General features: G+C 43.6%; 2 protein-coding genes across 30 annotated transcripts in view; one reads left to right on the top strand and one right to left on the bottom strand.

The window, feature by feature from the left end:
* LOC133549012 (involucrin-like) overlaps positions 1–17205 on the bottom strand; it is a 124578-nt gene that overhangs the window by 47109 nt on the left and 60264 nt on the right. The window lies entirely within an intron of this gene.
* LOC133549001 (zinc finger protein 892-like) overlaps positions 1–17205 on the top strand; it is a 70919-nt gene that overhangs the window by 30599 nt on the left and 23115 nt on the right. For 6 of the 29 annotated variants that reach the window (XM_061894013.1, XM_061894017.1, XM_061894020.1 and 3 more), the window contains 4 exons: positions 11620–11728; positions 12182–12310; positions 14303–14467; positions 17000–17164. The exons of 7 other annotated variants lie outside the window; for them this stretch is intronic. In XM_061894013.1, the coding sequence (XP_061749997.1) occupies positions 11620–11728; positions 12182–12310; positions 14303–14467; positions 17000–17164 (568 nt within the window). 16 more of the 29 variants (XM_061894041.1, XM_061894040.1, XM_061894023.1 and 13 more) reach the window with 13 other exon arrangements.

Below are 17205 nucleotides of genomic sequence, written 5' to 3'. Positions count from 1 at the left end.
TTTTCCTTAGCCTTGAATGAACACTTGATACATATAATCACAGCAGTATGACGATTCTATGTGTCTACATTAAAGGGGAACATTATCACAATTTCAAAAGGGTTAAAAACAATAAAAATTAGTTCCCAGTGGCTTGTTATGTTTTTTTCAAAATGTTACCGGTCTCGGAATATCCTTAAATAAAGCTTTAAAGTGCCTTACTTTCGCTATCTTCGAAACCACTATCCATTTCCCTGTAACGTCACACAGTGCTGCCAATGTAAACAAACAATGGGAATACCACAGCAAGATATAGCGACATTAGCTCGGATTCAAACTCTGATTTCAGCGGCTTAAGCGATTCAACAGATTACGCATGTTTTGAAACGGATGGTTGGAGTGTGAAAGTATTAAAGAAAAAACTGAAGCTATTGACGCTATTCATAGCCATAGCATGGCCGAATAGCTGCGTTAGAATCGCCGGAAAAATGTGCGGACCAAACGATCAGGACTTTCGCATCTTTTGACACTGGAGCAACTTAAATCCGTCGATTGGTAAGTGTTTGTTTCGCATTAAATGTGGGTGGAAGGAAACGTAATATAGTTGCAAATGCATCTGCAGGTTATCCATACATCTCTGTGCCATGTCTGCTTTAGCACCGCTGGTAATTAGCATGTTAGCATCGATTAGCGTAGCATGTTAGCATCGATTGGCTAGCAGTCACGCCGCGACCAAATATATCTGATTAGCACATAAGTCAACATCAACAAACTCACCTTTGTGATTTCGTTGACTTTATCGTTGCAAATGCATCTGCAGGTTATCCATACATCTCTGTGCCATGTCTGTCATCGCCGGTAACATGTGGAGACACTCTGGTACATTCAATGGGGTTCTGGCGGGGGACACTTTGGCATCTTCGGGCCAGTGGTGCAACTTGTTAGTGTTGTTACACCCTCCGACAACACACCGACAAGGCATGATGTCACCAAGGTTCCAAAAAATAGTCGAAAATAACAGAGCTGAGACCCGGTGTTTGTAATGTGTTGAAAATGAAAATGGCGGCTGTGTTACCTCGGAGACGTCTCGTTCTGACGTCATCGCCTCCAGAGCGATAAACAGAAAGGCGTTTATTCGCCAAAATTCAGCCATTTAGAGTTCGGAAATCGGTTAAAAAAATAGATGGTCTTTTTTCTGCACCATCAAGGTATATATTGACGCTTACATAGGTCTGCTGATAATGTTCCCCTTTAAAACATTCTTCTTCATACTGCATTAATTTAAGCTACTTTTAAACTTTCATGCAGAGAGGGAAATCACAACTAAGTCAATTGACCAAAAGTGTATTTATTAAATACTCTTCTTTCTCTCTCTGGTGACTTTTTAAAAGAAAGAACAAATTAGTAGTGCTGCTACCTTTTATAGCAACACTTCTGCTGCATACTTTGTATTTTGCTGTTGTGTGCTGAATATCTTCCAGCTTGAAGCCAAACCACCGCCAGATGATGGACCCCCTGCTGTTTTTTGGGGCATTATTTGTTCTTCCTCCATTTGTGATCAGTTTCACACCCTCTCTCTCTTGTAATGTCACTCAACTTGCTCTGTTTGCGCCTCCTGCCTCAGCTAACGTTAGCCATGCTGCTACCTCTCTGCTCGGCGAGAGCGTATGACGCTAAACGCGCGAGAGTATGTGACGTATGTAAGAAGGCGGGCTTGTTTTACGTCTCTGTGAGAAGGAGGGATGAGAAGGAGTGAGAAACGCATGTAGTGTAATGCCCGCAGCTAAAAGCAACTGCGTGAGAACGTATACTCGAATATTACGATATAGTCATTTTCTATTTCGCACAGAGACAACCCCGCCATATATCGTTTGTATCGATATATGGCCCAGCCCTAGGTGGGTGCCATGATGAAAATGCTCAGTCTTTCACAAGAGAGGATGGGGCGAGGTACACCCCTTTGTCCACAACTGCGTGAGCAAATAGTCAAACAGTTTAAGAACAACCTTTCTCAAAGTGCAATTGCAAGAAATTTAGGGATTTCAACATCTACGCTCCATAATATCATCAAAAGGTTCAGAGAATCTGGACAAATCACTCCACGTAAGCGGCATGGCCGGAAACCAACATTGAATGACCGTGACCTTCAATCCCTCAGACGGCACTTTATCAAAAAGCGATATCAATCTCTAAAGGATATCTCCACATGGGCTCAGGAACACTTCAGAAACCACTGTCATTAAATACAAGTCGTCGCTACATCTCTAAGTGCAAGTTAAAGCTCTACTATGCAAAGCGAAAGCCATTTATCAACAACATCCACAAACGCCGCCGGCTTCTCTGGGCCCGAGATCATCTAAGATGGACTGATGCAAAGTGGAAAAGTGTTCTGTGGTCTGACGATTCCACATTTGTTTTTGGAAATATTTGACATCGTGTCATCCGGACCAAAGGGGAAGCGAACCATCCAGACTGTTATCGACGCAAAGTTGAAAAGCCAGCATGTGTGATGGTATGGGGGTGCATTAGTGCCCAAGGCATGGGTAACTTACATATCTGTGAAGGCACCATTAATGCTGAAAGGTCCATACAGGTTTTGGAACAACATATGCTACCATCTAAACGCAGTCTTTTTCATGGACGCCCCTGCTTATTTCAGCAAGACAATGCCAGGCCACATTCAGCACGTTACAACAGCGTGGCTTCGTAAAAAAAAGAGTGCGGGTACTTTCATGGCCCGCCTGCAGTCCAGACCTGTCTCCCATGGAAAATGTGTGGCGCATTATGAAGCGTAAAATACGACAGCGGACTGTTAAAGGACTGAAGCTCTACATAAAACAAGAATGGGAAAGAATTCCACTTTCAAAGCTTCAACAATTAGTTTCCTCAGTTCCCAAACATTTATTGAGTGTTGTTAAAAGAAAAGGTGATGTAACACAGTGGTGAACATGCCCTTTCCCAACTACTTTGGCACGTGTTGCAGCCATGAAATTCTAAGTTAATTATTGTTTGCAAAGTAAATAAAGTTTATCAGTTTGAACATCAAATATGTTGTCTTTGTAGCATATTCAACTGAATATGGGTTGAAAAGGATTTGCAAATCATTGTATTCTGTTTATATTTACATCCAACACAATTTCCCAACTCATATGGAAACGGGGTTTGTAGACCTTATTTAATTTGTTTAAAAAACTTGGTTTAATGTTCATCTTGATCTTGTGATATATGAAGGGTATGAAAGGAATTTTTTTTTTTTAACCCTTTGTACCATATTGGTATGTGTCATAAGTCATGTATGAGAAGCAGCACTCAGGAGCAGATATTAAAAAGTCAAAGAGTGTTCAGTTTTGTGCAGCTGACATTTTAAACCGGAGGACTTTGACCGGACTGGAAAGTCAACTCATTTGAAGAAAGAAATGAAACCATTCATATGCACCGTAACACAACATAAACACAACAGAAAAAATACCCAGAACCCCTTGCAGCACTACTCTTCCAGGACACTACAATATACACCCCTCTGCTATCACCAAGAAAAGATGGCTTGAACACATCATATTAGATCAGTGTGTTGCAAACTGAGCAGTAAAAAAGCCTGAATGGTGGATTTAATCATTGTTTTATTTTCAAATGTATTTGCTGTGGAAAAAGTTAATTTACCTCAGAAGGCTGCGAATAGTAAAAAGGCCTTCCATTTTTATTTACATTTTATTTGATATGCCATTGATGTTTTTTTAATTATTATTATTATTTGAAAGTGGATTTTGCATGTCACTATAAAGTTATATAAGCCTTGCTTGTTCAATATTCAATGCAAAACGTTTTGGGTCCCTATTAAAAGGTGAATTTGTTCAACTTTGGCCCGCGGCTTTGTTCAGTTTTACATTTTGGCCCACTCTGTATTTGAGTTTGACACCCCTGCTCTACAGCACGAGTGTCGGGAAAAATTCCCAAGTAATCTTAATATTTCACTAAAACCACAGTGTCCATGAAATAATACATTTTACTACAGTGGAACCCCAATTTATCATTAAATCAATGTTTGTTTATATAGCCCTCAATCACAAGTGTCTCAAAGGGCTGCACAAGCCACAACGACATCCACGGTACAGAACCCACATAATAGCAAGGAAAAACTCACAACCCAGTGGGACGTCGATGTGAATGACAATGAGAACCCGACCCCCCTCTAGGGGAGACCGAAAGCAATGGACTTCAAGTGGGTCTAACATAATAGTGAGAATCCAGTCCATAGTGGGTCTAACATAATAGTGAGAGTCCAGTCCATAGTGGATCTAACATAATAGTGAGAATCCAGTCCATAGTGGGTCTAACATAATAGTGAGAGTCCAGTCCATAGTGGAGCTAACATAATAGTGAGAGTCCAGTCCATAGTGGATCTAACATAATAGTGAGAGTCCAGTCCATAGTGGATCTAACATAATAGTGTGAGAGTCCAGTCCATAGTGGATCTAACATAATAGTGAGAGTCCAGTCCATAGTGGGTCTAACATAATAGTGAGAGTCCAGTCCATAGTGGATCTAACATAATAGTGTGAGAGTCCAGTCCATAGTGGATCTAACATAATAGTGAGAGTCCAGTCCATAGTGGATCTAACATAATAGTGAGAGTCCAGTCCATAGTGGATCTAACATAATAGTGAGAGTCCAGTCCATAGTGGATCTAACATAATAGTGAGAGTCCAGTCCATAGTGGATCTAACATAATAGTGAGAATCCAGTCCATAGTGGATATAACATAATAGTGAGAGTCCAGTCCATAGTGGATCTAACATAATAATGAGAGTCCAGTCCATAGTGGATCTAACATAATAGTGTGAGAGTCCAGTCCATAGTGGTTCTAACATAATAGTGAGAGTCCAGTCCATAGTGGATCCAACATAATAGTGAGAGTCCAGTCCATAGTGGATCTAACATAATAGTGAGAATCCAGTCCATAGTGGATCTAACATAATAGTGAGAGTCCAGTCCATAGTGGATCTAACATAATAGTGAAAGTCCAGTCCATAGTGGATCTAACATAATAGTGAGAATCCAGTCCATAGTGGATCTAACATAATAGTGTGAGAGTCCAGTCCATAGTGGATGTAACATAATAGTGTGAAAGTCCAGTCCATAGTGGATCTAACATAATAGTGAGAGTCCAGTCCATAGTGGATCTAACATAATAGTGAGAGTCCAGTCCATAGTGGATCTAACATAATAGTGAGAGTCCAGTCGTTAATGGATCTAACATAATAGTGAGAATCCAGTCCATAGTGGATCCAACATAATAGTGAGAGTCCAGTCAACGTCTTCATTATGCAGGAAATGGGGGCGGTATCCAGACAAGGTGGGCGGGGCCTGTGAATCAAGCCAACCAAATATGTAACTTAACGACGTGTAGATCTTTTCAGTTTTTTTTTTTGTTTTTTTTACAATTACTGCTTATTTTGCAAAAGTAACTGTTCAAACAATGGCGCCACCATGTGGCGGAGTTCATGTATTTCAGCTGTGGGAGGCGCTCTGGGACGGATAAAAGTGACGGCGAGTCAGCCATAACACCAGCGTTATCATATAATTAAATGTGTGTCGGTAACCAGGTGAATTAAAAACTGTTTTTCCGACAAAAACAAAACTCTATTAAAAATCAAACTGTGTAGCGATGTCCCCCTCCCAGATGTGTCGTACTGTTGCTTTAAGAAAAGCGCCATCGCGCAGTGCTGGGGGGCGAGTTTTGGCGTTCTCGCGAGATTTGACAACAAGCGCGCGAATAAAACAGGACGACGGTAAGTAAGAAAATGGCGTTTGATGAAGACGACGTTATTGTAGTCTTTAAAGTCCTGCGTTCTTAATCTGTTGGAGTGTGTACACTTATGTCGTTTAGTGGAGTAAACATCGTTCATGATAGTTTGTGTTTGGATACGTTAGTCTTCTCGTGCTAGCTTAGCGCTAGTTAGCTTAGCCTGCTAGCTGCTAACAAAGAGACTCGTGCGTTATTCCATCCATCCATTTGTCCACCGCTTGTCCCTTTTTGAGGTTATTATAAAGATCGAATGTGAGTGTAAAGTGTCGTGATTGTGTGAACATGTGCGAAGGAATGATGGCAGAGTACGAGGAGGAACTTTCTTCAACCAAACAACATCAACTACTGGACGCTGTTCTCAAGAAACGTCAACTTGTCTTACTCAGTACAGGTTTGTTTACTTCTTACTCTCACCTCTTTACTCACTTTATGTTCACTTACCAACACAATTCTTGAATATTTATGTCTTTGGAAGGATGAATAGTTTATTTTCTTGTGAGGATGATGCACTGCAACAGGACAATTTCAGGAAAGGAGACAAATCATTGTTTATTTAAAGCAGGAGTCTGCAACACAAAATGTTGAAAGAGTTTTGATTGATTGATTGAAACTTTTATTAGTAGATTGCACAGTACAGTACATATTCCCTACAATTGACCACTAAATGGTAACACCCCAATAAGTTTTTCAACTTTTTAAAGTTGGGGTCCACGTTAATCAGTTCATGGTACAAATATATACTATCAGCATAAAACAGTCATCACACAAGTTAATCATCAGAGTATATACATTGTATTATTTACAATCTGGGGCGTAGGCGTGAAACAAATTTGGCCCTTGAGGCAATATCCAATTAACATTAGAGCTGGCCCTCCGGTACTATACAGTGGCGGTACCGCTGTAACACCGGATTCACCGCTAATACTCATACTTGCCAACCCTCCCGGTTTTCCCGGGAGAAGCCCGAAGTTCAGTCCCCCTCCTGAAAATCTGGACAACCATTTTCCAGAATTTCTCCCGATTTCCACCCGGACAACAATATTGGGGGCATCACGTCCACTTTCCCTCCATACAAACAGCGTGCCGACCCAGTCACATAATGTAAGCGGCTCGTATGCACACATAAGTGAATGCAAGGCATACTTGGTCAACAGCCATACAGGTCACACTGAGGATAGCCATATAAACAACTTTAACTCTGTTGCAAATGTGTATCGGCTGGGGAATTATCTGCGCTGCTGATCCGCCTCCGCTTGGGATGGTTTCCTGCTGGCTCCGCTGTGAACGGGACTCTCGCTGCTGTGTTGGATCCAATATGGATTGAACTTTCACAGTATCATGTTAGACCCGCTCGACATCCATTGCTTTCGTCCTCTCCAAGGTTCTCATAGTCATCATTGTCACCGACGTCCCACTGGGTGTGAGTTTTCCTTGCCCTTATGTGGGCATACCGAGGATGTGGTAGTGGTTTGTGTTGTGGTTTGTGCAGCCCTTGGAGACACTAGTGATTTAGGGCTATATAAGTAAACATTGATTGACATTGATTGATACAAATATGTGCCACACTGTAAACCCACACCAAACAGGAATGACAAACACATTTCGGGAGAACATCTGCACCGTAACAGAACAAATACCCGGACCCCTCTTGCAGCACTAACTCTTCCGGGACGCTACAATATACACCTCCCGCTACCAGCAACCCCCCCCCGCCCCTCCCCAACCCATTGTTATTTTATTTTTAAATTTATTAGCCTGTGGTAAAAGTTAATGTTGATATTTACCTCTTGCGATGAGGGGGGGACATGTCCAGGGTGTACCCCGCCTTCCGCCCGATTGTAGCGGAGATAGGCACCAGCGACCCCAAAGGGAATAAGCGGTTGAAAATGGATAGATGGATGGATATTTACCTCAGAAGGCTTCAAATAGAAAAAAGATATTACATTTTTTTTTTTTTAATTGTATTTAATATACCATTGATATTTTTTCATTTGTTTTTTGAAAGTTCATTTTGCACTATTAAGTTATATAATTGTTGCTTGTTTCATATATGGTCTTTTTTCTGCACCATCAAGGTATATATTGACGCTTACATAGGTCTGCTGATAATGTTCCCCTTTAAAGCAAATCAATCCAGCAAACTCAGCAATAATTAACGTTTTATTCATGCACTCTCTTGGTACTTCAAGGCTTGAATGTTTGATTCATTCATTATTATTTTATTTTCAGATGTATTATTAGCCTGTGGAAAAAGTTAATGTTGATATTTACCTCAGAGTAATTTTGATTTTGCACTATTAAGTTATTTAAACGTTGCTTGTTCCATATTCAGTGTTGAAGCAAATCAGTGAAGTAAACTGAGCAATAATTAAAGGCCTACTGTAACCCACTACTATCGACCACGCAGTCTGATAGTTTATACATCAATGATGAAATATTAACATTGCAACACATGCCAATACGGTTGGATTAGCTTACTAAAGTGCAATTTTAAATTTTGCGCCAAAATATCCTGCTGAAAACGTTTTGGTATGATGACGCCTGCGCGTGACGTCATGGATTGTAGAGGATATTTTGGGACAGCATGGTGGCCAGCTATTAAGTTGTCCGTTTTCATTGCAGAATTCCACAGTATTCTGGATATCTGCGTTGGTGAATCTTCTGCAATTTGTTCAATGAACAATGGAGACAGCAAAGAAGAAAGCTGTAGGTGGGAATCGGTGTATTGCGGCCGGCTGCAGCAACACAAACAGAGCCGGTGTTTCATTGTTTAGATTCCCGAAAGATGACAGTCAAGCTTTACTATGGAACAGAGAGGTCAAGCGAACACGGTTGGATTGGACCACACACACAAAATACAGTATGTTATGCAGCGATCATTTCGAAAAGTCGTGTTTCGAAGAGGGTCCCTTGCTCAGGGCACAGATGGGCATCGCCACCCCCCGTAGACTGGTGCTGAAGAAAGGTGCGGGGCCAACTATTTTCAACATACCACGGCCAGGCATCAGTGGCAGTGTCACTGTCAGTGCTCCCAGTGCCAGTGCTTCGACAAGTTCAGACCACCACACCCCCTCCACAAGTGGACAGACCGTGCCCACGTGGTCTGTATCCAACAAAAGGAGAAGGAAGGTGGTAAGGATCTTGATTTCCAGTTTCCATAGTCATACTCACAGACATAGTCATAGAGTACTCCATGAACAATGAAATAAATTAACAATAAAATAGTCTACATATAATTATTGCATGTTTTGGACACTCGGGTGAAGAGAGGGGCGGAGCTTTCTACCGATCACCACCTGGTGGTGAGATGGCTGCGATGGTGGGGGAGGATGCCGGACAGACCTGGCAGGCCCAAGCGCATTGTGAGGGTCTGCTGGGAACGTCTTGTAGAGTCTCCTGTCAAAGAGAGTTTCAATTCCCACCTCCGGAAGAACATTGAACATGTCACGAGGGAGGTGCGGGACATTGAGTCCGAGTGGATCACGTTCCCCACCTCTATTGTCGAGGCTGCTGATTGGAGCTGTGGCCGCAAGGTAGTTGGTGCCTGTCGGGGCGGTAATCCCAGAACCCGTTGGTGGACACCAGCAGTGAGGGATGCCGTCAAGCTGAAGAAGGAGTCCTATCAGGTTCTTTTGGCTCATAGGACTCCGGAGGCAGTGGACGGGTACCGACGGGCCAAACGGTGTGCAGCTTCAGTGGTCGCGGAGGCAAAAACTCGGATATGGAAGGAGTTCGGGGAAGCCATGGAAAACGACTTCCGGACGGCTTCGAAGCGATTCTGGACCACCATCCGCCGCCTCAGGAAGGGGAAGCAGTGCACTGTCAACACCGTGTATGGTGCGGATGGTGTTCTGCTGACCTCAACTGCGGATGTTGTGGATCGGTGGAAGGAATACTTTGAAGACCTCCTCAATCCCATTACCACGTCTTCCTATGAGGAAGCAGTGCTTGGGGAATCTGTGGTGGACTCTCCTATTTCTGGGGCTGAGATTGCTGAGGTAGTTAAAAAGCTCCTCGGTGACAAGGCCCCGGGGGTGGATGAGATCCGCCCGGAGTTCCTTAAGGCTCTGGATGCTGTGGGGCTGTCTTGGTTGACAAAACTCTGCATCATCGCGTGGAAATTGGGGGCGGTACCTATGGATTGTCAGACCAGGTTGGTGGTTCCTCTCTTTAAGAAGGACGACCGGAGGGTATGTTCCAACTATTGTGGGATCACACTCCTCAGACTTCCCGGTAAGGTTTATTCAGGTGTACTAGAGAGGAGGCTACGCCGGATAGTCGAACCTCAGATTCAGGAGGAACAGTGTGGTTTTCGTCCTGGTGGTGGAACTGTGGACCAGCTCTATACTCTTTGCAGGGTCCTTGAGGGTTCATGGGAGTTTGGCCAACCAGTCTACATGTTCTTTGTGGACTTGGAGAAGGCATTTGACCGTGTCCCTTGGAAAGTCCTGTGGGGAGTGCCCAGAGAGTATGGAGTACTGGACTATCTGGAGCGGTTCGCTTCTTGTACGATCAGAGCCAGAGTTTCGTACGCATTGCTGGCAGTAAGTCGGACACGTTTCCAGTGAGGGTTGGACTCTGCCAAGGCTGTCCTTTGTCACCCAGTCTGTTCATAACTTTTATGGACAGAATTTCAAGGCGCTGTCAAGGCGTTGAGGGGTTCCGGTTTGGTGGCCTCGGGATCAGGTCTCTGCTTTTTGCAGATGATGTGGTCCTGATGGCTTCATCTGGCTGGGATCTTCAGCTCTCACTGGATCGGTTCCTAGCCGAGTGTGGAGCTACTGGAATGAGTATCAGCACCTCCAAGTCTGAGTCCATGGTTCTCGCCCGGAAAAGGGTGGAGTGCCACCTCCGGGTTGGGGAGGAGACCCTGCCCCAAGTGGGGGAGTTCAAGTACCTAGGAGTTTTGTTCACGGGTGAGGGAAGAGTGGATCGTGAGATCGACAGGCGCATCGGTGCGGCGTCTTCAGTTAAGCGGACGTTGTATCGATCCGTTGTGGTGAAGAAGGAGCTGAGCCGGAAGGCAAAGCTTTCAATTTACCGGTCGATCTACGTTCTCATCCTCACCTATGGTCATGAGCTTTGGGTCATGACCGAAAGGACAAGATCACGGGTACAAGCGGCCATAATGAGTTTCCTCCGCCGGGTGACGTGTTTCTCCCTTAGGGTGAGAAGCTCTGCCATCCGGGAGAAGCTCAAAGTAAAGCTGGTGCTCCTCCACATGGAGAGAAGCCAGATGAGGTGGTTCGGGCATCTGGTCAGGATGGCACCCGAACGCCTCCCTGGGGAGGTGTTTAGGGCACGTCCAACCGGTAGGAGGCCACGGGGAAGACCCAGGACATGTTGGGAAGACTATGTCTCCCGGCTGGCTTGGGAACGCCTCGGGATCCCCCTGGAAGAGCTAGACGAAGTGGCTGGGGAGAGGGAAGTCTGGGCTTCCCTGCTTAGGCTGCTGCCCCCGTGACCCGACCTCGGATAAGTGGAAGAAAATGGATGATTATTGCTTCAAGTTCTAGTCAAGTTCTTCTGCAGTATAAAGTATCGTACATTTACTGACATTACTGTCAATAGATTACAATAGACAATAATATCAAGTATTGTACATTTACAGACAATAGATCAGATCATGGCCAGTACGACTACGGCATCAGTGGTGGATGAACCAATGGCAACGGCACTAGATTTGCCTGATGAGGAGGGCGATCAAGATCAGGTTGGATTTGTTTTCCAAATCAATGTTCAAATGGATTACAGTTCAAGCCCAATAGAGAAAGTATTCATCATTTATGTAAATGAGGTATCCATATTACATGTAGCTGTTTCTCCATTTCCAGGGAAGTAAACAAGGATGCCAGAGGGACTGGGTACCGATTGGGACAGCACCAACGCCAATGACTAGTAGCAGGAGCACCCGAACAGGGAAAAGACATCATAGATCAAAGGGTATGTCTATTTCGGTGATAAATAAATAATGATAAATGGGTTGTACTTGTGTAGCGCTTTTCTACCTTCAAGGTACTCAAAGCGCTTTGACACTACTTCCACATTCACACACACACATTCACACACTGATGGAGGGAGCTGCCATGCAAGGCGCTAACCAGCACCCATCAGGAGCAAGGGTGAAGTGTCTTGCTCAGGACACAACGGACGTGACGATGTTGGCACTAGGTGGGGATTGAACCAGGGACCCTCGGGTTGCACACGGCCACTCTCCCCACTGCGCCACGCCGTCCCTGAACATGATTCTGCACATCACAGTACACATTGCACAGCTGCCTGTGCAGAGTAGAGTAGACAGATCAATTAGGTGATTCATAGACAATAATTAGTATGTGTTCCTAATGTAACTTTAACAGATTATATAAAACAACTTGTGTTTTATTTTATTGTTAGGACAGCAGGTGACCTCAGAGATCCTCGAGAGGGTTAGAGCTCGGCCAGCCAGGGTTAGTGAAGTCCCATCATCAAGTGTAGCGGCTCCATCTGACAGCCCCGAGATGCAGCCCAACATAGCAACTCCAGGTGCGTCTGGAACGCAAGCCAAGCTGCGCCTTCTGTTAGCGGTTCTTCCGGTGTCAGCTATGTGCCGAGTGGGTCATCGACACTTATGTTCACACAGTTGTGACATGTACACCTGGACATAGAAATATTCATCATATTTGTAAATCAATTCATATTATTGACACCTGCAATCTGCATACATGTGCAATAATTAATATTATCATTGTCTTGTTGTGGATCTTATTAATCTACATGCATAGTTTTAGTATTGCCGGTATATGGAGCTGTGGTCCATAGAAATAATGGGTCATTAATTAGGTTTGCCATTGTGTCAATGATGGATACTTAGTCTATAGATAGTCCTGGGCCTGGGGTGTAAGTTGTAACACTAACAGTAACAGTGCAAGACTAGGCCACAAGCTAAAACTAGTCTATAAATAAATGTTGTGTCGTGTGCTACTCCAGCATCAATTTCAGCAGCGTCCTCCTGACCGTCAGCGTCAGGTTCAAAGCGGTATGGCTCTATCCCTTGTTGCGGTTGGGCCAGGCCGAGTGGTCCTGCCACACCCACGGCTGCCACGGCACCTCTTTCACAGCATCTTTTCTGTCTGAATCGCTCCCACTGCCCTCTAGTCCTTCACTCTCACTTTCCTCATCCACAAATCTTACATCCTCGCTCAAATTAATGGGGAAATCGTCGCTTTCTCGGTCCGAATCGCTCTCGCTGCTGGTGGCCGTGATTGTAAACAATGTTTAGATGTGAGGAGCTCCACAACCCGTGACGTCACGCGCACATCGTCTGCTACTTCCGGTACAGGCTAGGCTTTTTTATTAGCGACCAAAAGTTGCAAACTTTATCGTCGATGTTTTCTACTAAATCCTTTCAGCAAAAATATGGCAATATCGCGAAATGATCAAGTATGACACATAGAATGGACCTGCTATCCCCGTTTGAATAAGAAAATCACGTTTCAGCAGGCCTTTAAATTCCATCCATCCATCCATCTTCTTCCCCCGAGGTCGGGTCACGGGGGCAGCAGCCCAAGCAGGGAAGCCCACACTTCCCTCTCCCCAGCCACTTCATCTAGCTCTTCCTGGGGGATCCCGAGGCGTTCCCAGGCATCACGGGTTGTGGAGCTCCTCACGTCTGCACATTGTTTACAATCATGGCCATTAGCAGCGAGAGCGATTCGGACCGAGAAAGCGACGACTTCCCCAGGCCTTTAAATTGTTCATTTAAAATGTTATTTAAAGGCCTACTGAAAGCCACTACTACCGACCACACAGTCTGATAGTTTATATATCAATGATGAAATATTAACATTGCAACACATGCCAATACGGCCTTTTTAGTTTACTAAATTGCAATTTTAAATTTCCCGTGAAGTATCCTGTTGAAAACGTCGCGTGTGACGTCTCGTGTTGTAGCGGACATTTTGATCCAGCCCGATCCAAGCTATAAGTAGTCTGCTTTAATCGCATAATTACACAGTATTCTGGACATCTGTGTTGCTGAATCTTCTGCAATTTGTTCAATGAATAATGGAGACATCAAAGAAGAAAGCTATAGGTGGATATCGGTGTATTACGGCCGCCTTTAGCAACACAAACACAGCTGGTGTTTCGTTGTGTACATTCCCGAAAGATGACGGTGAAGCTGACTGGGGATGTGGTGGGGGTGGCGGCGGCGGCGATGACCAAGAAGAACGCAGAGTTGGATTATAATTACAACACTTTATGTACATATATATATAATATTTACATATTTATATAATATGTAACTATAAGCTCCATTCACAGACAGAGTCCCATTGCTTTTATGAGCGGTAGAGCGATTCAAAAGCCTTTAAAAGAAAATATATATATATTTTTTATTTTTTTAATATTATTTTTATTTATTTTTTAATTTGTGGCGGCCGTAATTCTTTCGTGGCGGGCCGCCACAAATAAATGAATGTGTGGGAAACTCTGCATGTATGAGTTAAAATGTTTGTTTTGTTTTGTGTCCTGTAGACATCCATCAGCTGATTGGACATCAAGAAAGATGTCTCCCTCCTCTGCAGGGGGGCGGCTTCACTGTGGAGCACGGCTATCCACAGCCACCCCGTGTAAAAGAAGAAGAGGATCCACAGCCCCTTGATATTAAAGAGGAAAAGGAGGATACACAGAATCCCCAAGGTATGGAAGAAGAGGAGCATCTGCAGTCCTCCCACAAACCCCGCTTCCATATGAGTTGGGAAAATGTGTTAGATGTAAATATAAACAGAATACAATTATTTGCAAATAATTTTCAACTCATATTCAGTTGAATATGCTACAAAAACAACATATTTGATGTTAAAACTCATAAACTTTGTTTTTTTTTTTGCAAATAATAATTAACTTAGAATTTCATGGCTGCAACATGTGCCAAAGTAGTTGGGAAAGGGCATGTTCACCACTGTGTTACATCACCTTTTCTTTTAACAACACTCAATAAACGTTTGGGAACTGAGGAAACTAATTGTTGAAGCTTTGAAAGTGGAATTCTTTCCCATTCTTGTTTTATGTAGAGCTTCAGTCCTTCAACAGTCCGCTGTCGTATTTTACGCTTCATATTGCGCCACACATTTTCCATGGGAGACAGGTCTGGACTGCAGGTGGGCCAGGAAACTACCCGCACTCTTTTACTCCGAAACCACGCTGTTGTAACACGTAGCTTGGCATTGTTTTGCTAAAAAAAGCAGGGGCGTCCATGATAACGTTGCTTGGATGACAACATATGTTGCTCCAAAACCTGTATGTACCTTTCAGCATTAATGGTGCCTTCACAGATGTGTAAGTTACCCACGCCTTGGGCACTAATACACCCCCATACCATCACACATGCTGGCTTTTACACTTTGCCCCTATAACAATCCAGATGGTTATTTTCCTCTTTGTTCCGGAGGACACCACGTCCACAGTTTCCAAATATAATTTGAAATTTGGACTCGTCAGACCACAGAACACTTTTCCACTTTGCATCAGTCCATCTTAGATGAGCTCAGGCCCAGCGAAGCCGGCGGCGTTTCAGGATGTTGTTGATAAATGGGATTTGCTTTGCATGGCAGAGTTTTAACTTGCACTTACAGATGTAGCAACCAACTTAGTTACTGACAGTGGTTTTATGAAGTGTTCCTGAGCCCATGTGGTGATATCATTTACATACTGATGTCGGTTTTTGATGCAGTACTGCCTGAGGTATCAAAGGACTGTAATATCGCTTACGTGCAGTGATTTCTCCAGATTCTCTGAACCTTTTGATGATTTTACAGACCGTAGATGGTAAAATCCCTAAATTCCTTGCAATAGCTCGTTGAGAAATGTTGTTCTAAAACTGTTCGACAATTTGCTTACAAATTGGTGACCCTCACCCCATCCTTGTTTGTGAATTACTTAGCATTTCATGGAAGCTGCTTTTATAGCCAATCATGGCACCCACCTGTTCCCAATTAGCCTGCACACCTGTGGGATGTTCCAAATAAGTGTTTGATGAGCATTTCTCATTTTTATCAGTGTTTATTGCCACCTTTCCCAACTTCTTTGTCACATGTTGCTTGCATAAAATTCTAAAGTTAATGATTATTTCCCCAAAAAAATGTTTGAGTTTGAACATCAAATATGTTGTCTTTGTAGCATATTCAACTGAATATGGGTTGAAAAGGATTTGCAAATCATTGTATTCTGTTTATATTTACATCTAACACAATTTCCCAACTCATATGGAAACGGGGTTTGTACATTCAAGCCTTCAAGTAGCAAGAGAGTGCATGAATAAAACATCACTTATTGCTTAGTTTGCTACACTGATTTGCTTTAACACTGAATATGGAACAAGCAACACTTATATAACTTAACAGTGCAAAAGCAACTTTCCAAAAAAAAAAGGGAAAAAAGGGAAAAAAAATGGTATATTAAATACAATTTAAATAAAAAATGTAATACCTCTTTTCTATTTACAGCCTTCAGAGGTAAACATCAACATTGACTTTTTCCACAGGCTAATAAATTTCTAAATAAAATAACAATGGGTTGGGGGTGCGGACTTTGGTGGTAGCGGGACGTGTATATTGTAGCGTCCCGGAAGACTTAGTGCTGCAAGGGGTTCTGGGTATTTGTTCTGTTGTGTTACGGTGCGGATGTTCTCCCGAAATATGTTTGTCATTCTTGTTTGGTGTGGGTTCACAGTGTGGCGCATATTTGTAAGAGTGTTAAAGTTGTTTATACGGCCCCCCTCAGTGTGACCTGTATGGCTGTTGACCAAGTATGGCTTGTATTCACTTACGTGTGCTTACGAGCTACTTGCATTATTTGACTGTGTCGGCACGCTGTTTGTATGGAGGGAAAGCGGACGTGACGCCCCCAATATTGTTAGTTGGGTGGAAATCGGGAGAAATTCCGGAGAATGGTTTTCCCGGGAGAATTTTGGGAGGGGCACTGAACTTCGGGCTTCTCCCGGGAAAATTGGGAGGGTTGGTAAGTATGAGCATTTGCGGTGAATGCGGTGTTACAGCGGCACCGTCACTGTATAGTACCGGCGGGCCAGCTCTAATGGTAATTTGATATTGCCTCAAGGGCTAAATGAAATTACACTGTGGGCCAAATTTGGCCAGATTTCACACCCATGATGTACAATATGATATGTAACATGTATGAGTTAAAATGTTTGTTTTGTTTTGTGTCCTGTAGACATACATCAGCTGATTGGACACCAAGAAGGATGTCTCCCTCCTCTGCAGGGGGGCGACTTCACTGTGGAGCACGGATATCCACAACAACCCCGTGTAAAAGAAGAGGAGGATCCACAGCCCCTTGATATTAAAGAGGAAAATGAGGATACACAGCATCCCCAAGGTATGGAAGAAGAGGAGCATCTGCAGTCCTCCTACATTCAA

This window comes from Nerophis ophidion, linkage group LG03 (assembly GCF_033978795.1).
Source record: "Nerophis ophidion isolate RoL-2023_Sa linkage group LG03, RoL_Noph_v1.0, whole genome shotgun sequence".
In the NCBI taxonomy this organism is placed as follows: domain Eukaryota; kingdom Metazoa; phylum Chordata; class Actinopteri; order Syngnathiformes; family Syngnathidae; genus Nerophis; species Nerophis ophidion.
The sequence above is the reverse complement of the archived record's forward strand: the minus strand, read 5'-3'. Positions and strand labels throughout refer to the sequence as shown.